A 22263-nucleotide genomic window follows, 5' to 3' on the forward strand; every position below is an offset into this window, starting at 1 on the left:
ATCTCTGTCTGTGAATGGAAGAGCAGAAGAAACTGATGCCAACCTTGCCTGGCAAGGTTGCACAGTGGCACAGGCCTCAGAAATGCATGGAAGGAAAGCATTCCACCTCACTGCCCACACTTCCAAAATCTGCCTTTACCTTTTGACGTTTCATTATAGGAAGAATGAAAGGATTGCTCATGGGATCACAACGACCAGGCATCCTTAAAGAGGGCATGAGTAACAGCTCAGCTCTGTCTGCTCCAGCCTGCCCACAGCTGTTTGCTATGAGGGTTGCGACAATCCTGATCCACTCTGTGGTGAGGAGGAATGGCTGCAGATCATGCACAGGCAGACTGTTGCTTGGCCCATGCCAACTGTGAGATAAAAGCTTTCTGAAGCTTTCATCTGTTTCCAAAAACTCCCTAACTGAGGAATGATACTTAGATACTGTAGTGATCTCAAAACTATAATGTGTGTGAGACACTGCAGGCTGGCGTTTCCAAATTTCTTTCTTAATGTTGTGAAAATGATGTTGGATACAAGTGAAGGAGTCAGCACAACATGGACTGGATACAAAAACAACCCAAGGGACCTCTCTGCCTGGTTTCCTTAAGAAACAAAACAAAACAGAGCAAAAAAGCTCTGCAAAGTATGTTTCCAGCTATGGTGTTTTTGTTGACCTCTCATTCTCACCCTTTTCCAATTACAGACAGGCTGGTTTTGACCAGGTAGGGCTGAATGAAGCAGTGGGCCAAGGAAGAGAAGAAAACAAAAAATACTCCACATCTTCCCAGGTCTGACAGGAAGACCCTAAATGAAGTTTACACCACTTACTGAAGCCCAAGTGAGGAAATATGACTGTGCCACTGGGGTTGTGTGACACATTCTTATGTACGTCCTTCCTCTGCTTTTAGCTCTTTTAAAAAATATTTCTTTTTGAATTATTATTATTATTGTTTTGCCTTCTGGCAGAAAACCCACCTGACCTTGATAGGACAACTATAACTGGACAAGTAGGGTATTATTGTGTTGTGTGCAAGAGAATGTTTTACTCAGTGCATGTATATAGCCCATGGATCTCCACCCAACAAGCTGACTGAACCGTAAGGGAATGCTGAGTCCTTGTCAACCAACCCAGCACTGATAACTGCTGTCTGAGCGCCCTGACTGTCCTCAAAGTTAATCTGTATTCAGGACATGGCAGAAGTTATCACTGAGCCAACAATACAGAGTTGATACTACTATAGATTTCTTTTTTCCCCCAAGTATCAATGCAAAATTCTCTGAGGATTCTGTAACTGGCTTTATTTTTCTTTAAGGTTCCCTCAGATTTGGGACAAAAAGGGTAAACTGAATGCCCCACATCACACATGACTGTTCTGATCTCCAAACTAGTGGGTACTGGAACAGAAATCATTTTGTAAACCTATTCCCTTCATTTCCTATGTTTTTACTTCAGTCTCGTAAAAGATATTTCAGCCCAGACCAAATGGAATGCTTTGCCTCTACCAGCATGAAATTCTCGTGAAATTAGAGGAAAATCAGTTATATTCAAGCCACTTTCTTAACATGAGAGACCTGCATTTTCTTCTTCAGCAAGCTCCATTTTTTCCATCTCATTTATGCAGGCAGCAACAATAAATTGCTCCCTAGTAATAAGGCTACTGTTGCAGTCAGGATGCAACAGCTTGATCAGTTAATATATAAATATGCACACAGAAATGTATGCACGCAAAAATACACACAAAACCAAAATGTGCTTGTTTTCTAGTCTTGAGAAAAGACTTGGATGGCTCAGAAGGTTTGGGGTTGTTTCATGGAATACAGCAGTAATGCTGAGATTCCATCTTTAACTTAAGACTGACAAGCAGAAACCAACTCCATTCATCCAGGAGCTCCTATAACTCACAAACACAGTTACTGAGCTTCCAACCTGCAAACTAAGCCTCTCACTAAAAAACCTCTTGTACTGAAGTTCAGAAGATAACATCCATCTTTGGGAGAGTACAGATAAATGAACAGTAGCAAGTCTGAAATGTACCCAGGTCAGAGCAGTAGAAACCATATGAAGGAACCAAATTAGTGAACGTACAGATAAGTGTGATATAGTGGGAAAACGTCAATGTAGTTATGAGTCACAAGTGTTCTGGAAGGCATAAATGGAAGTGTGGACATGAGAAATCCAATAAATGCTGTCTACTTAAATTTCCAAATGAAGTGAAACTGTATTCGTGCTTCTAAGAGGAAAAGTAGCTGCCAGGGAATGGGAAAGAGGACTCCAGGCCCATCCCACAAGGCTACCTACTAGGCAAGAAGAAGGTGAAGATGGTCAGTCTTCTCTAAGTTTCACCAGTGGCACACAGCAAGGGTCTGCATTAGGGCCAGAACTACTCAACATATTCAGAAGCAGTTCAGAAAAGAAGGCGGTTAGCAGAGAACAAGATCTTCAGTATATAATTACTCAGAGAACTAAAGATAAAAATCAGCAGATTGCAGAAAGACCTAATGCTGCTGAATGGTGTAATAAAATAGTAAGAGAAATCCAGTGTAGAGAAATGTGAAATGTCATGGCAGAAAAAAATGGAAGACATGGAAGAAAAAGTTCTTTAAATTTTATATACAAAATGATGGTCTCTTTATTATTATTATAATGAGATACTGGTCTTGTAATTATCATATCAGTGTTCTGTATTGGACTAATGTTAGTTGAGAAATATGGCATGTGATACCACTGCTTCCCTCCTTTCAAAAATGGCTTAGGAGGGCTGAGTCAGATACAAAGACATGTGGCAAGGACACAGACAGTCTCTACCTGCGTGACAATTAAACAGATGTGGACTTGTCAAACTAGAAAAGCGATGACAGAGCAGGGTTATGAGGCACATTTATAATGAAGGTGGACAGGAAGTGACTGTTTGCTGCTGGGCAGCAGGTTCAAAACAAAAGGAGAGGTATTTCATCACACAGTCCATAGCTGCATTTTGAGAATCCTCACTGCAGGACCGTAGCTGTTAAATTTCCATTAACTTCAAAAAGCAATTTTGGGTCAACAGGATTGTTCAATAGCCCAGTGACAGACACCAGATCTTTCTTTTCGAAGTTCAATTTTTGTTTTTATTTTTATTTTTTGCTAGAGAACTTCTGCTGCATTTTCACCTAATGGGAAGGTATGCTGCATGCCAGGCTACCCAACAGAAGGCTGTCCTGTTATGCACTGATTTAGACCCTAATGATCTACGCTGATACAGAACTGCAGGTTTTGAACTCACACACAGTTATTTTCATTTGAGTACAATCTTCTCTTGCATTGCAGCTAACTTCTGCATCAAGGCTGTAATGGCTTCATACCAGTTTTTAGATCATGGAGAACAAAAAAACCCCACAGCCCTCAGACTGAAAACACACTGTCCTGCACTGTGCTGCTCTCTGCAGATTTAAGGGTCTCACCACACCTCTCCTGCCCAAGCAAAAATGCTGAAAAGCTTTACTGCTTGGTTTAGCATTCCTACTGAATGTATCTGGCATTAAACAGTAACAAAAAGGTTTACTTAAACAGCAAACTAATTCTTTGTTGTCCTAACAAGCGCCATTTTTACAGTTATCTTATAGCTTTTAGTGACCCAAAGTCACAGAACAAGATGTGCTCGTCTTCAGACTCACCTGAGCATACACAGTGGTACTGCCAGGGTGAGAAAGCTTAGAGAACAGACTGCATCTTTCACACAGGCTGATAACCAAGCACAAACTAAATCAATCTGAACAAGTATAATCTACACAGACGTTTTCAGTATTTCTGGCCAGTTACTGACCCATGTTTTAGCCTGCATAGGTCTATTCCTGCTTCAGTATTTTGAGGTAAAAGGAAAAATGAGACTCTTCCCAGCTAATCCTTCTCTTAACAAACTGAACTAAAAAATTCAGCAGTTTTCAGTCAGCAATCTCAAGCCTCTAAAACAATATCATTTGCCTAATGTACTTATATTAGTTCTTATTATGTCCTGTAAAATCTGATTAATTACTCTATCCAAATAAATGCAACACTTTTATTTTAGAAACAGAATCCTACAGTACTTTTAACCCACCTGTAATGATAAAACATATTTTAGAATGCCTAATTCAGTATTTTTAGATTTTAATATGACAATTATTACATTAATACCACTAGTTAAATAGAATAGCATTAAACTCTTAAGATAATTATATGAATCACTACAGGACTGAGAAATAGGAAACACCCAGAAGAGCTTCAGTTATAGCTGAAATGATGAGAATTTTAAGTACAGTGTTGTATGCACGCAAACAGAATGTTTTGAATAGGTGTGGCACTAGTCAGGTTCCACAGTTTTACAGTATAACGTTCTGGTTACAATGGGACCAACTATGGCAGCCCAAGCTGGGCAGCCATGAGAGCCCGCACTGTGACTAGGATGCCCAGGCCTCCTGCTGGGCCCAGTGCCTGCTTTGCAATAAATTCCTAATGTTAGCCTGTGAGAAATTGCAAGTAACAGCTGGAAAACGAACTAGACCAAAAGTGGTCAGAGAAGTGCTAGAAGTCATTGTTCTTGGGCAGGATAATAAGCAGACAGAACTGAACTTCTATAGAACTGAAATGGAACACCACTGGGTTGTGACTAACCCAGATGCTGATTACCTTTTGCAACACAAAAACACATCTGAATGTGTCAACTTTCAAAAAAGAACCCCACCCAAGTAAACCCACCACATCTTCCTCGTCCAATCATGGGCTGGATCAACAGAGAACAGCAGAGAGGAGCCCTGCTCTCCATATTTTGGAATGTGCTGAAGAAGCAATGAGTTTCTGTCTGGGCCTTTGGCAAATCCAGATTCCACATCAAATGTGCCTTCTGAACAGCGCAACATAATGTGATATAAAACAGACTTATTCTTGCTTACATATAGCTCACCAAAACACTTCTGAACAGTGAATTCAAAAAAGCTCTTACTTTGAACTTTACCTAGGAACAGGACTGTGGAGTCTGGTTGATTTTTTGCTTTATGAGAAACAAAAATCACCAACACATTCATTCTCTAAAATGGAAGACATCCACTTTCTTTAGCCCAGGTAAAACATACTATGGAAAACTTCAGCCCAAATAGCCCTGCTTTTAATTTTGGCAGGTTTTTACAGGCCATGGCTGCTCATTTCCACCGTACCTTTCCCATCTCCTCCACTATCACACCCCCACCCCTCCACAAATGCAGCCGTTGGGAGAACAAGACACTAAACTCAGCCCTGTAAATTATAGTATGTAGGAGATTAAACTTAAGCCTAATGCTACAGTCAACCTTCAACAGCTGAGTTCTATAAATGGATGCTCCTTTAAGGAAATCCTTATTGGTTACTATTTAAAACTACATCTCTATTAAAATCTCGACTGAAAGAAATTACCAGCAATATGCATCTCCATCAATGCCATGACAACACCATCCGGTTCAAGTATGTACTTTATCATTTAACACAATTTAACTGCAGTTAAAAAAAATAATACATAAAGGTTCACTAATTAAATATTATCAATGATTACATTATGAAAAAGAGAATTTCTAACATTATAATTATCTTAGATGTAAACATGAACAATTCAGTGCATTTAGAAGCCCAGAGCCACTATTACTCTGTCAATCTACTTCCTCTTTAGAACTATTTAAGATTGTAAAGTTACAGCATCATTGAGCCACTGTAAAAACAAAACTTAGTAAATTATGGTAAACACATCAGTGTTTTAGTTTCAGGTTTTTTACTTTCATACGTAGATCCAGAAATAGGTGAAGGGTGGGGGGGAAGGTCACTATGCTGAATAGCAACTGCACACATGCATAGCATTCTGTTCAGTGGTGAATGTTGCCTTCTTTCATATACACTCTCCAATGTACAATCCCTTGAGAGTTCAGCACTGCCAAAATGTTCCTGCTTTCTCATTAGAAGTATGAAGAAATTTTCTATTATTGGCATGCAGAATCACCAAGGTTAGAAAAGACCTCCAAGATCACCTACTCCAACCCTCCACCTACCACCAATATTTTCCCCACTAGCCCATGTCCCTTAGTACAACATGTAAATGTTTCTTGAACACCACCAGGGACGGTGACTCCACCACCTCCCTGGGCAGCCTGTGCCAGTTCCTGACCATTCAGTGAAGAAATGTTTCCTAATGGCCAACCTCAGCCTCCGCTAATGCAGCTTGAAGTCATTCTGTCCTGTTGCTACTTACCTGGGAGAAGAGGCCAACCCCCAACTATGTAAGTTGCAAGGTTGAATTTTTGAAAGGCAGTTTTCTATCAGCAGTTGTGAGCTTTCCACTTTCACTACTCATTGACCGTATCCCTCTCTATATTTCTGTAGCTGACCTACTTTGTTTTAAGCTCTGTGGACATTAACTAATAGCAATAAAGAGGAAAGCAGCACAAGCAGTGGGAAGATGATAGAAAAGAAATAAAAAGCCAACCCTATAAAATACTGTACTACTTGTTTGTAAGCAAGCAGGTCAGCAAGTCTGAACACAGCTCCGACTTAGATTCACTTCCTAGACAGAAGAAAAAAAACAAACTCCTTCCAGCCTTAAGCTGATCTCAGTGACTCAGTGATCTCAGTCCATCCCTTAGATCTGGATGTTAATCTCTACATTCAGATTCCCTTTGTCTGATACACTCTCAGTGTAAAAAGCATTGCTTCATTGTGGTTTACAGCGTGTCTGGTTGTTACAGCATTCTCCACTCCTAGGAGGTAGAAGGTGGGAGAATAGCAACTAGGAGGTAAGTCTACTAAATCCACATACCTTGCTTCCTGGCCAAGTTATCACAGAGAAGGCAGGATTTTGTTTTGTCTTTTCTTGAATGAACATAGCTTTGCCAAAGTATCTTTCACGAAGCTCTCTCTAGGGCATGTCCAAAAAACAAACGAACCCCAAGCTGTTCTGAATGAGCACAGTAGCCAATACTGAGGTGGCCAACAGTCTCATGCATACAAACAGCTTAGAATTGAAATGAACCAATGAACAAAAACCCTTAGGTCTAAAAATTTCAATTTACCTTTTACACATCTAAACACTTTCCTGAATCTGGGCAGAGTCGATCAGCTGTTAGGATACAGAGCTGGCATTTCTGTACCTATTCAGAACCCCAAGAATTGCTCTGACAGTCTAAAAATACAGCACTCCAAGAATACCTAGGGAAAAAGATGAATTCAAAATAGTTCTTTTAGTTTTGCCTTTGCGAGGGTAGCATTCACCATACCTGGATTGTCCGTACAACACTGTACTACTTTCTAAGATCTATGGGAATGGTGCAGAAGATAGCTTGTGGCCTGTTCACTGCTACATTGGACCCAGAGAGCTCTCAAGGACAAAGAACTGACCTACATCATCCAGCACGCACCACTGCAGGAACTATGGCTAAAATTTCCACCACAGACAGGAAACAAAGAGTTATGCCATTGGCTGCAATTTGGTCTGGAGAACAAGATTTCTGAGAGACTGTAAAGCTAAAGAGAATTTCTGTATGCTTTCAGCTACAAAGAGTTTCCAATTTCAAGTGACAGCAATGAAAGATGCAGAAAAAACCCTCAGTGTATCCCAACCAATTGCACAAGTCAACTTAAATGTACAAATACAGAACATGCGAAATACTCAGTTCCTTCTCTCCTCTACCCCCTAAAAGGAACAAAGCATACTTGGATTCTTGCCAGTCCAGCTGCTAACATTAAACAACTGTTGCTACATTTCATAAAAAGCAGGGGGGAATTAGGGTAATTTTCATTATTTTAGTTCTCTTCTGTAGTGAAACCTGACCATGAGAGAGCCAGAAAGTTATCTGATAAACGCAGACAGCGCAGAACAAGTTTTGACAAGGCTGTGAAAAAAATCACAGCAACAGAATGCAAATGACTCAAAACGTCATTGTCACTGAAGGGCACAAGAACGTTTCCTCTGATAAAAGAGCAAATGCAATGGATAAAACGCTACCATCTTAAAAAAAAAACCAAACAGGTGTACTTCAAAATAATAATAATAATACGACAAGGAATAATTGAAAATCATATCAAAATGGATAACGTGACACAGCAAATGTGGCATTGATACCCCTACCAAAACCCTTACAAACACACAAAAATACTTGCTGGGAACGTTACTGCTTGTGTTAGAAAAGCCAGGCACTACTATTCATACTGCAAGCTCAGCCTTCTTTTCTTTAATTGTGGTTCATTAAATTGTAACAAACAAATATTATAGTGCAGAATAGCTGGGCTGAGTAATTCAAAATATATAACCTCTCTTAGGAAAATTATTTATGTTCTTCTGCACTTCATTATTTCCTACCTTGTTTCTTTTCAATGATGCTTATACGACCAAACGGAAAGATCAAAAAGAAATAACAGCTTTCCTACTTTCATAAAGACATAAGTATGTCAACCCAAGGGTTTAAAACACAAGTAACAAAAAATCACGGGTTGTTTTTTTTCCTTTTTAAGGACTAAGAATTTCTACTTCTTAATTAGAAGACTGTGTTTGAACAAACTTAGGAAGGACAGATAGCAATGAACCTTCAATAAAGACATGAACAGAGGAAGAGATCTTCATAGGCACTTTTCCTTGATGAAGCAAAATTGATATCGTCTGTATGCTACTACTTCATCAAATGGGGATCTTAACCATTCTGCTCATTAAGATACCCTCCACATCTCTTGAAACTGGTCCAGAGTATGTTTGGAAACTTTCTGTCATGGTTAAAGTGCAGTTATTGTTTAATCAAGCTTCGTAACTTAGTTTGGTAATTCAGCACCTCCTCTTCCCCTTTACTTTTAACACTTTCTCCTCATTAACTTATTTCCTCACATTAAGAGAAGAAACCAAGATGTTTTGACAAGCTCTCTGCTATTCCAGAACTACCTTTTGTAGGAGATTTTCTTTTCAACGGGAAAAGACCAAAGTTAACAAGTCTATGAAAGTAAGGAACATTTCTAACAAAATAACCAGATCCATATGTGATGCTTTTTATTCTGATAAAGGACAATGCAGGATAAGAATGTGAAGCTTTGCTCTGACTGGGGCTAAAATAAAAGAGAAACATCTCCTGGGAAATGGTACAGGCCCTGTATGAACAAGCAACAGATAATCACAGAACTTGAGATAAGGGAAGTCATTCGTCAGACACTTCAGCACAGGCTGCTACTCTAAAAATCTAGAAAACAGATACATTGGAGAAAACCAACAAGCAAAAAGCAAATGCTTGGAATATTATGGTTCTGCAGGGATAGTAAAGCACTACACTTCCAGTGTCCCAGAAATGTTCTACATTTTCATTGAGGTCAGCATTTGAGAACAAACAGTCTCAAAACTAAAATTCTCCACATACCAATACACTTAGACATGCTGCAAGCCATCTAACCAGGCTGATGTCTCATTTCAAAGTCCCTAATGGAGAAATAAATACACGTTCACACATTAAAAAAAAGGATATTGTTCCACTTGAAGAAGTTACTCTGCATCATATGTATATGAATGGTTTAATCCTTACAGATCACAGAATCACAGAATTATTTATTCTACAGGTATAAGGACGTAAAATTGCTCTTAATTCAGCATTTCTCTTAGAGGTTTGGAGAGGTCTAATACTTTGCAACACTGGGCTTTCTGCTATGTTTATTACAGACTCCCAAGTTCAGCAATTCAGTCCTTTAATTAGCCAGATCTCTTATTGTATTTTTCTGATTTCTGCTGGTCCAAGGTTACATGAAGTACCGGCCCCCATTTAAAAAGCCTGAACCACAACCAGCTTTCTCTCTTCTTTTGCTTGATAGTCCGGGAAGCAAACCCTTCAAAGTTAAACAACAACATCTGCCTCTTCAATCTTCACAACTTCCCAGCGCCATCAAGGATGGCTGCCACATGTCTAAAATTAGAGACAAATGCAGCACTGGGTCTTCTAACGCTCTGGAGAAAGTCACATGCCATGATGGGCTGAAGATAAGTGTACAAGAGCCCAAATGTTCGCTAAATTAACCATTCCAAATCAAGCTCCAAAGCCAAGACCAATGTTGCAATGCAGGGAACTCAGAGACAAAAAGCACATGTCTGGCACAGATCTAAATCCTTACAGAGAGAATATGCACTGTGTCTTACCAGGAATATTAGTAACAAGCCACACTTTGTAGGAGATGCTGGGATAAATCTCTACCAGCCCCTATAAGTAACAATAAAGACTCCCCATGATGCAGCCCTGCAAGAGCCAAAAGAACAGTGATGGCTCTAATGCTTTCTCCTTTCATTGCTTTAGTTTCAACATTAAAGCTGCATTTCAAGATGTGAAATATTGCATTTTACAGTGGATAGGACGGTCTTAAATAACCTCAAAGTCTACTGACAGAGATCTACAATATCACTGAATTTACAGTTATACTGCTGCAGGACCAAATTAATTAAAACCCAATTAACAAGATGCATTCTTTAGATCTTAGCCATTTCTTATCATAATGGTTGTACGTTAGGCAATGCACGTCAGTTACACAACATGTAGTATTTGCAGTAAAATATCATTGTTATACAAGCATTACTAAGACCTCCAAGAACATTTCCTTCTTCTAAAACTTATTCTCTACATTGTTAGTGTACCACTTTTTCTGTTTCATCTTTAAAACAAAACATAGACATGTACATAAAGCTTTTATACAGGCTTTTCAGACATATTCTTGTATACATTCCCTGAAATAAGCCTAACTACATTAAGTAGTTAAGTACATTAAATATAATCTTCGAGGGGTAAAGCCTTTGGTCAATTATTTTCAATATTCTCAATCTCTTTTAATGCAGAAGTTTGATTTAAAAGTCTTGGGGTCTTAAGTCAAACAATCCAGAATTTAACTCTCAATTGTTCAGTGTAACAGGATTGAGAGAATGAAGTGAAAGGAACTGCATAAATAATAGAATAACGAAGAAAAGGAAAAAGGGACAGTGACTCACAGCATCTCAGCAGTGCACGAGCAACACACTAACACAAATGTTAACTGGTCAATTCTAATAAGCTCTGAAAATTCCTTCCAACATAGATTACCTCAGTCGCATCTGTAAGAAATATTTTGCCCAGCTTCTTAGCTTTATGCTATCCTTTCCACAATTCCTTTCAGTATCATCAATACTGTTTAAAGGACATATTACTAACAAATTCCACCACCTCTGTCCTTCTATATAACAAGTGTTCACAGAAGGGTTGTTTTAACTATGTCATCCTGTAGAAAATTTTGAATTGAAAACACTTATCCAGCACATCAATTTACACTTCCTCTAAGAGTTCTACGTGGCTTCTGTGTGAAAACAGGCCCAACTTCATACCCAAGCCAGAAGGTCATGTCCAGCACAACTACAGAAGGCTACAGCAGTGCATTTTGATAGAAATTAGTCAGGAATTGATCAGCACTTATTTTCTGGTTTATGACATACCTCTGTATAATGCACGAGTTCCATTTTTATTTTCAAGTTTTATTTTTCATGTGTGCAATTGCTCCTGCTTGGCTGTTAGTAGTCCATCCATAAGAGCCCAAGGTAATATTTTGGTAATCTCTCCTTCAAAGCAAATACATTTTTACATTTTCCACTTACTGAGTTACCTTGCTGTCGAGAAGACTGAAGGGGACACAGGATTTATGAAGTCTATTTTTTGCACACAGGCAAGGAAAATCTTGGTGGTTTTTGTTTGTTAGTTTGCTCTTCTCTTAATGTATTTCACTGACACCACCACTAGCTACCATCCGTTATTCTGCAATCACCTTCAAATTAGTTTGGTTAAACTTAATTTTAAGAAGAGAAATTTCAAAAACCTCATGCAAAGTGAACCATTTCAGTCATGCTTTGCAATCCTCTAAAACAACAACAAACCAGAAACAAACCACTGGAGAAATAACGAAGAAACCGCCATATAAATAATAAATAAACCAGACCTTGCGATGAAGCTGTTAGAGAATATTTGACAGCAGTTTGTTAATCAATAACAAAAATTTCTAACCAAAGCTATTCTACTTAAAAATTATCACCTTATCATATTAATTGAGAAATAAGTATCTCCACATTTTTTCAGTTTCTCAAATAAACAGTTTTCAAGTGAATCTTAACAAATGTGACGCAATGTGCCAGTTATGTTAAAAATTAAGCCCTATGAGAAATAAACCCTACGAGCACCTATGTATAAATCCCATCAGAAAACAACCCACCACAACTTCCAGGTTCTAGCTAACATCAACTAGTATCACCGTGCTGCTTTAATAAAAGACAATACAATGTTACATCATGATAGTTTTAGGTTAGTTAGTATCTAACCAACAGAAGTTGTTATAATAGCTTAATTTAGTATAACAAGTTCAACTTGAAAAGCCCAGCTTCTAGTACAACTGATTTAACTTCCCTCTTTACATGAAACATTCTTATTTGAAGGCATTCCTCATATTTTCTGTGGAAAGAACACAAGATAACTGGAAAAGTATCTGTAATGCCACTGTCATGACCACATGCAACCATTCTTAAGAGAACCATAGGCTGGTTTGGCACTGTAATTCAGGAAAGAAAACATTCACTTACCGCAGTGCGACTGGAAAACCTGTGGCTTGACTACCTGATTGCAGATATTGCACACTACAAGATAGAAATCATCATGAGCTGGATAATGGCCAAATAAGTGCATATCTGTGGGAAAGTTAAAAATATATACAAGAATTAGAAGTTATGCTTTAAATAAATGTTAAGAAAAAAAAAATTAAATACTGTAGGGCCGCTATTGTTATATTAGCTTATAGAAAGCAAATTTATACGCTGCTCCGTAACAGTTTATTACTATGCTTAAGAGATTTTTTTCCTCCTCAGGCTTTCAAGGTCCTATGCTACAGCTGCGGTCACATTCCCTCAGTCTGAGTCAGAAGGCAGGCAGCAGCGCTCACTGCCAAGAAGTGCACTAAACATTTCTGTGCTGGTCAGCTGTAGAAACAGCAGAAGAGTACATCTTTTCACATCTCTTCAAAAAGATTCTTTCAGAAAACACTGCGTGAATTATACGCTCCGCGTTACAATATTCCAAGCTCAAATACAGATTGCTGCAGAAAGTCCCCTGCTTAAAATCTGGTTATAGCAGCCAAGGACAGGGATGCTACAACAGCTTCACACTCAGTCAGGAATGCCATCCCTGTTTTGAACCAGATGTAATGACATGAAATTCCTTGTTCTCTGCAAATCCCCCTCCTTGTTCAATGCTCTCTTGTTTGGCTCCCTAAAAAACCGGGAAGAGACAATAATGGTTAATAAGGTATTTCCCAGTGACAGCACAAGGAATTGCATGGAATCCGATGATGGGACAGTCACACCATGATGGGCACTTGTCCCTCTCAGCTGAAACACAGAATGCAACACACACATTCTTAAGCCATTACAATCACAGAGTAAAATAGGCTTAAATTACTACCAAAGGCCTCGGAGCTCTAACAGCAGGGAGTTAATGTGCTTCGCTCTGCACTGCTATAACTTGAGAACAAGCACAAGTGCTCAGCCACCACATTTCAGCTTTGAGGGCAGTAACTTCAATCATGTTCGGTGCCATGACTGTGCCACCAGAGCCAGCACTGCCAACAGAGGCGTTACTGCATTAGGAACTGCTCCTTGTTTTGGCCACACGGGCCAGTAACACCTTTACTTGCTGTCACTGAGTTAAATACGTCACATCTTTAAGTAAAGACACCAGAAAATAGCATTCCAGTGTTACTCAGCAGCATCCCAAATCCATTACAGAACCTGCAAAAATGCCTTCTGACTCAGACCGAAGCAATGGCCGGGCACCTCTTAGGCAGGCACTTCAACTGGAAGAGAAACGCAAAGATCCTCAGTGACAATAAACATGCACAACAGCAGCTGTGATTGATAACCATTACTTCTCCAAGAGATTTCTGATGTGTAATTCATTGTTATTTAATGATAGCTATTTCTTTCAAACAGTGACTTAAGCAAGCGCATTCTTTCATTAGTTCTTACCAAAAGCAAACATTTTGTCCCTAGTATTATATTTCAAGTGATTTGGGCTGGCCTGCACCGCTGTGCAGGTTGCTTATGATGTTAGTACTTGCAGCCACGGAGCAGAAACCATCTTCAGGCCATGAGAGCTCCCCAGGACCAGGGCAGCCCCTCCTGCTACTCAGGCAGCCCCACAAGCAGATCCAAGCAGGCTTCTTTAGGCACACACCAGTACTACCAACCTACAGATATTGTCCTTTACCCCTGAAAGCCAAACCCTGTTTGTTACTGCCCTTACCAGGCTGACACCTGGCTGAAAGGCTGACTCACTGTCACCTCCCTGCAGCACCAGGCCTGGACTACCTGAAGCTTTCTACATACCAGAAGGAGGTGACTACAAATAACATATGTGGAGAAAATTCGAAGGATGACAGTAGTTAAGTATATCTACTTTGATCTGTTTGCTTTATTTCTTTCCTTTCATGCGATAAGTTAGTGATCTTAAAGATCACTTCATATTAGCAATTCTCACGTAGTTGAAACCTCATTTCCAACCAGAACACACAGACTCCCACCAACAGATTAAAAAACACCAATGAAAACAGTATTTCTTCATAGTATAATCTGACACAAACAACTCCCAGCTCAAACCCAAGCATTTCATTATGTTTATAAAATATTTCTTTGTTTTTTTTTTTTTCCTCCTGCTTGAATAGTCCAGCGACAATCTTGCTATGAAAAGACACAGAACTTGCCTTTTGCAAACACAAAAGATACTCAAAAGTTGAAAGCTTTTCGGTGTTAAATTCTTTAAGCAGTACTTAGCTTGCACCGCTTTATACACAAGACTTCACTATACCTAGCTCTGAAGCATACAGTCTGGTTGCAGGGAATAACTTACAGAAACACGTACAGTATTAATACAGCAGAAATCTATCTGAGGACACAGAATAAGAAATTGGGTTAGTTCACAGGATCACAAAACTATCTGCTTTTTCCCCACCAGACATGGTCAGGTAGGTAGAAGGGCAAGTTCTTGTACCTGCAAACTCTTTGCAAACAGCAGACACTGAGGTTTTTGTGATACTGAGGTGGCAGAAGCTGAGGTGCAAAGATACTGTACAGACACAAGAGAGCATAGCAAAGCAGTGCCATGAGGGATACAGCATCAGAGTGCTGCACAGATGCACTGTAAGGGACATCCTGAAAGGCAGCACATTGGAAGTTTTTTTCAGTTTGCAGATTCACAGCAATAGCCTGGTGGAGGTGCAAACCTTCACTATAAATATCAGCCTCCTGTTACCAAGTTGATGTTATTAGTTATCTATTCAAAGCCCACTTACATTAATCCAAGGACTGAAGATTACAAGTTGAAAATCAGAAGCAGGAATCAGACCACACAAATAAATTGTTGTTCTTTAACCAGAGTACCTACAAAACTTTTTTAAACAGCATCATTCAGACTGAGTTCTTTAAAAACTTATGCAGAAATTTATAAAAGCAAGAATTCACCAAGTCTAAGCTGGTCCAACTAACTTTGGTAGTTCCACTGATGTTAACAAGACTAGCAGAGATAATCTTCCTGATTAATCTCACGATTTGTAAGTACACACACATCATATATAAATTATTTTTTAATTAAAAGCTGTACCAAGCATTAGTATTGTCTTGCCAGAAATTCCGATCAGAGATTTACTTTATTAGGCATAACAGTATTACAAATGCAACCTGTATCATAGAGAATTTAGAATCAAGGAAACAAGGACAGTACAATATGAAAAAGGAAGCAGACAATATAAGAAAGCATACATATATATTCTTGTGTTTCCTTGTTTTTAATAAGAACAGCTAGGTGCTGATATGTCCTACCCAAAGCAACTCTTGTCAAGTAACATTAAACTCTGAAAGAACAGGGAGGGACCACAGAGTGAAGGACTATGATCAGCATTTATCTTATACCACTACCAGAGCTCCTCCAAAGGAGAAAGAGAGACTGAAGCTGGCATCACCCATCCCACACTGGCACAGTGATCTCTACCAGAGCCTGTGACCTTTGTTTTCTAACTGCTGACACAGATAACTACAAGTTCAAGGCAGAAGAGCTGCATGTCACTTCCAAACAGTAAAAGCTGCCCATGGGCCCTATCATATCCTTTCACTTACTTGAAGATGCTTTCAGCAGATTGAAAGCAGATTTTGATGGCAAGAAAGGACAGTTAACTTACTTTATAGCCCCGCCAGGCTTTGTGGAAGGACTACCTTTAAGTGCCCTTCTCCTTGTAGCATCAAATCATTGGACCCCCATAATGAAATCTTTTCGCCCGCCATGTCTGTTAATACCAAGCACAGACAAAAGTCTTGCTTGCAAGTGAGCTACCTGACTAACAGGATGTGGAGTGTCCATATCATGTGCAAAATATGCAAAGGTAGGAAGAATCAGAGACAGCAAATGCTGACTGTAGGAAACCTGGCTTTCTCAGATTAAAATCTTAAACCAACTATTACTGTGTAAACACTTTGCTGTGGTGCTTGGGAAACGAATACAATTCTGCTTGTAGTTTTTATATTACAAGCATTTGCAATTATAAAGACAGCCGTAGCCACATGACACAGTTTTGTGAGACATCAGCTTGGTAAGATGTGCATTAAAAAGCATGAATGCCATAGAAACAAAAGAAAATGTTGCTTCTACAAGCTGTGCAGGAGCACAGAAATGCAGGTGTCAGATACAACTTTTAACTTCTACACAAAGAATTATTTTTAGTAACAATCAAAGCCAGATGACTTATATGAAGTTCTCTCTCTGTTATTATATAATACATAATCATTTACATCCAGCCACAAAATAAAACACAAGCTAAAAATAATCTAAAACATTCTTCCCCAACAGAATTAAGGTTATTGTGAACAGCAAGACCTCACAATATCGTGTGGGAAATTAAATTCATAAAGATGATCTTTTGCTATAAATCATTCACTCTTTAAACACTGTCTTATATATCAGCTGCTTTACTAAGTAATGACACAAAGCCTGCTTAAAAAAATATTAGCGATGCATACATGGAAGAAGGGTGGGAGGAAGGAGGAGAGAAGGAATACTGCAGTCACACTGGTTTAAAACCAACAAAAGAACAGCTTTTAAAAAAAAAACAATGAAAAGAAAACCCAAACCCATGTGGACATGCAGACTTTCAAACTCTGCATCTAGAAATTTGCTCAATATTTCCTTGTTCTAGAGCTGAAAAATCTCTGCAGCATTCAGAAATGGAGGGGAACAAAAAAAATCTTCCAGTGCATTACATTACATCTATGTTTGAGATTACTCAGTAAGATAAGGAATTTGAATGGTGAAAAGAAACTTGAAACTGAAACAATACAAAGTAGTCTTTGGGGTATCATTCAAACAGCAGGTAAACATGCTTGCACAGACAGGGTAGTCTTATCTTAGCAATAAATATAATGCTCCTTCCATCAGCTTTATTCTCCCCCACATATGATTTTCCTTTGGTTTCCACTTCTAATGCAAGAAAAAAAAAAGAAAAAAAGGCAAATTGCTTCAGTAATTAGCTGCCCAGTGTCACTTGTATTCCACCCCTGCAAGTGCTGGAGTCACAGTTGCAATTAATCATGGAATAATCTAAGGTGAAAGAGACCTCTGGATGTCATTTAGTCCAAGCCTGTGCTCAGCTCACAGCTAACTTCAGGGTCAGAACCACAAAGTAACGATCAAGCTTTCTTTTCTGATGAAAGAAAGGCAGTCATGGCTGAAGTAACCATGAAATTGAGGAAAATGTAAAATTAAATATTCAGGACACAACTAACAGCACCAAATGCAATCGTCCTAAGTCCTGACCGAGCTGTTTTGGGTGTTAATACAGGGAACCAAACACTGATCAATATGAAAAAAATGAAGGGAAATCCTCCCCCCTTGCAAATAGAACTGATAACTCAGTGCAATAAGAAATCTCAGTGGTGACCACTAAGGTTCGCTCAGCTGGTCAAGTGAATTCTTGTTAAAGTTTTACTGTTAATTTTTTAGATGAGATTTCATACCACAGTGTAAACACAAACATTGAAACTGCTAAAATACAGATTAAGTCCACTGTATATGTGCATTTGGACACTGCAGCTCAGGGCTGGAGTGGAGTGATGTGATGGGAGGAAGCAGTGAGAGCTGAGACAGAAATTCCCCTGCACTGCCCGTTCTCTTCTAAATCTGCAGGGAAAAACTGGGAGAGCAAGACATGGGTGGAACGCAAGGGCAAAAGAGTTCAGCAAGGTGACATGCAATGAAACCTATGCTAAGGAATAAGGAATACTGCTGAGAGATGAACTGTATGGTTAAATCTTAGAATTCTATTAATTTCAATTACACAATACTTAGTTTTAACTAGGTAAGTGCAGTAAGAACATGCAGCAACTTTAGCAACTCTCATAACACCAAAATATTGCCTACAAAATTGTAACTGTTATTAAAATTTTTTATTTAATGCAGGGAAATTATCTCATGGATCATATACCTTGATTGTGAGATGCTTTCCATCTAACATACAACAAATCCCAGTAACTAGAACAGGTGCTTACGAGATTATAAAGCTGCATTAACTGACAACTCAGAAGTGAATGAGTAAAGAAAACCTTGTTGCTGTGCAGTAACGTGGACACCAGTTCAGCATATTAACGTCCAAAGAAAAACAAACAAACAAACAACCCCACCAAAACAAGCACCAAAACTTTCCCCCCTCAGTTTGAAAACTGACCTCAAAAACTAAGGTAAGCAAAAATATAGGGAAGAAACAGACTTTTGTATGCTTAAAAGAAAGCTAGAAGAGCCATGTAAATATAGACAGTACTTTCAATTACACAGGTAAACAGTTAAATTTGGCTTTTGGGCCTCGTGGACATGAGGTTTGTCCAAACATATTTCTGTTTTCCCTACCAGATACAATCAGTCTTTATAAGGGTATCACCTCCAGCTACAAACCTCGTCTTGCTTATGTCTCTGGAAATCACCAAGATAGTAACTTCATTATGAAATGAGAGCCAAACTTAAATCACTGATGGTAAGAAACATTGACAGATATATTACTTGTAAAGACCCGGACTACACAATCCATGTCCAGAAGCAGAGATGACATCCCAGGTGTAGAACATACATGAAAAACTCCTAGACTCCTGCATGTGGACAATAAGGCGTGGAAGCCCTGCTCTGACCCTGCAGGAGTGGATTTCTTTTACAAGCTCAAATATATTACTATCAAAAACCCTGGAGAGTGAGTGTATCCAAACTCAGCTGTGCACACTCAGGAGAGAGAATATGCAGTTGCTGCATTAGAATTCTGGTTTATTCAGTTCTGAAAATCGTAAGAAGAAAAATGGCTTGGAATCATCTTCATTTCCCTCTTAACTCCAAGTCAGTGTCATACGACCTAACTGGATATTCTCCATGAATCATTATGTGGCAATAGAACAATTCTTTCTTCTTGAATACCTATCCGTAGAGGGCTTGCTGCAAATGAGACTTGTCAGCACCAACAGTATCCTTCATGGATGATGGGGCTCCATTTCAGTTCAGATTGATGTATGGCTCTCCAGCATTAGATGCCTGACCTTTAGCAACAGCTGCAGGGTCTCACCACACACACGCTTACTCAGACATCTGCAGTAGGTGGACTCTGCCAGCTTCTCTGCTGGGACAGCACACCTTGGCATCCAGAGGACAGGAAGGGCTGCCTGTTGGCTATAATAACTGACAAACTATTATAAGGTTATTAGAACAGCTAAGAAACAGCCTGAGCAACCAGAGAATTGTATTCCTAGTTCACCATGAATGCCATTTCTGACTATGACCAGCCAAAGAGGTGAGAAGTCAGCATCAACTACTGTCAGTTTGTTTTCCTTTTCACAGCACAATAATCCTAAGAATTCATTGTAATCAATAAACATTTACTAATGGTGTGGGTGAGCTATTACTTTAATTAGAATCAGCAGGATTTCTACATGTATGTAGTGCAAAGATCCAAAGTTTCCTGTTGTGTGAGTCAAAGTACTTGAAATCAAAATAATAACCTCTCCTCTCTCCTAATTCCACAACTAGTGCACCTCACATCATCTTTATTGTAGGCCGTGGTGACTCACTGAGCGCTTTTAACATTATTTTTCTCATTTGTTAAAACTGTGGCTTTAATGATTTTACATTAAATGATAAAATTAGGTGGCCTGAAAAAAGGAAGTGGCAAGAAAGTAACTTCTCTGACGTTTGTTGATATTCACTTTTTTCCCTTTTTTTTTAGGGGAATGCTAAATACATTCATTAGTTCCTAACAGAGATGGGAAGAAAAAAGCACATTAAAAAGTCTAAAATACAATCAATCTGCAATAACTTATTTTAGTAGAACCATCATTTGTACAGCCAGTAGTGAAATCCCACAAGGACTGCAAGTTTTCTTCTTTCATTTCCTTGAGAAAACACACCAACAACATTCACTCCACAGCCTATCATTCTCCAAAGAGAAAATCTCTTGACTGAAAATACTTCCCTCCCATTTCTTCTGTGCAGACTGCCATGAAACAGACCTTAATCCTCCAAATGGCATTTTCTTCATAAACACTCAGCAGGACACAACTGGCACCGCGGCTCTCGCCTGGGAAGCTGCATTATCTTCTGCAGAGGAGCAGCTCCGGTTGAAGGCAGTACAACTGGGCTGGAGGAGACCTTAGCTCCTGGCCCCAGAACAACATTCTTGTATAACCTTGATTAGATTTTTTCTGTGCCTCAGTATCCCATCTCTAAAATCAGGATAATATGCTCTTTGTCTGCCACGCCTGTTTAGACTGCAGCCTGTGTTCTCTTACAATTTGTCCATACACTGCAGACACAGCAGAGCCCTTCATTTTGGCTGGGACTTATCTGCTCCTACAGAACAGGCGATGAATAAGATAACTCTCACTACGTTTTAGAACTAGTGTGTGACAAATGCAAAGCTATCATTAAGACTTAAAGAAGTCTTAATAATCTTTATAAGAGAAATTGTAGATTCAGTTGGCATGTACCATTGCAGCAAATATTCTTCTTTGTTGACATTACCAAAGAAAACTATTCATTCTTCACAGAAATCCCACTTTTTTGAGCAAGAGCCTATATTAAAGCTCAAAAAGAAGTCCTATAAATAGGTATTTTTCATGACTTTCCAGCCTAAGTGAACTCAATAGTAATAACAGACTGTACCATCAGGAACGTACTTTTCAAGTTGACTACCAACTATACACCCCTAATTTTTCTAGCATGGAAAACGTTGAATAAAAGCAAAAAAAAAAAAATAAAAATAGAAAAACAGAATCCCTAATCTCACTTATGTCATTTAGAAAATGTGAAGCATCTCACTGTTTGTCCTTATATGGGATGACTGAATCCATATGCTGTTCCTATTTCATCAACTGTTGTTATAGAAGTGGTTTTTGTTGTTGTTGTTTGTTTGTTACTGCTGTTAAGTATCATTTATCACTGAGGAAAGACTGTGTTTCTTTATACTTCAAATCTAGTTCCTTATCTCCCAGAGCGTTCTACATATTTTTACAATCAAGTTGTTATTTCCTTATGACAAATAAGAAAACATCCTGTTGTTTCAGTACACCTGAGGGAAAATGTCATGTCTGGTAAAAGCACAAGTCTGGCTTATACCGTCTTTCACTACTAGGTTGCTACTTTAAAGTAAATGACTAATAATTACTACTGAGCACTAAATATTTGGTGTCTACTGTGTTAAATAAATTTGTTACGAGTACGTTTTTCCAACAAGCATCAGGAATGAATTAAAAAAGGGTACTTCCTAGGCAGCCAATTATACCAGTATAAAACTCTTCCAGTAATTGACACTCTTCTCCCACTTGCCATGTTCACCACCCAAGGTACTTCTGCTCTCTTACTCCAATTCTTCTTTCAGTGACAACAACAAAAGCCAAGGGTAAAGAGCATCTTTTAAAATAAGAACTCTCCTCTTACCAAAGATGGAAGGTTATTCCTAAATGACAGCTGGATATTATATGAAAATGTATTGTTCTGCTATTTCCAAAGTACGCTAATTCTTATGCCAATTCTTTACATCGCCCTTCTGCCACTGACCGTTCTGTGCTTTTTCAGTCTTGCCTCCTACACCTTTAACAGCACTTCAGGAACATTGTCTCACACATAACAAGCTTCTCCTAGAAGTTACTTTCAGGTAGACTTTCAACAAGATCACGTTATGTGTATCTCTTCTCTTTCCTATAATGACGTATGTTA

The 22263-nt window shown here is 38.8% G+C and overlaps 1 protein-coding gene across 3 annotated transcripts in view; it reads right to left on the minus strand.

The window, feature by feature from the left end:
- The window catches only part of ATXN7L1 (ataxin 7 like 1), a 97732-nt gene that overhangs the window by 47895 nt on the left and 27574 nt on the right, over positions 1 to 22263 (minus strand). For 2 of the 3 annotated variants that reach the window (XM_015887115.2, XM_015887191.2), the window contains exon 3: positions 12567 to 12671. The exons of the other annotated variant lie outside the window; for it this stretch is intronic. In XM_015887115.2, the coding sequence (XP_015742601.1) occupies positions 12567 to 12671 (105 nt within the window). The remainder of the gene's footprint in view (positions 1 to 12566; positions 12672 to 22263) is intronic. 3 annotated transcript variants of the gene reach the window in all.

This window comes from Coturnix japonica, chromosome 1, assembly GCF_001577835.2.
Source record: "Coturnix japonica isolate 7356 chromosome 1, Coturnix japonica 2.1, whole genome shotgun sequence".
Taxonomy (NCBI): Eukaryota; Metazoa; Chordata; class Aves; order Galliformes; family Phasianidae; genus Coturnix; species Coturnix japonica.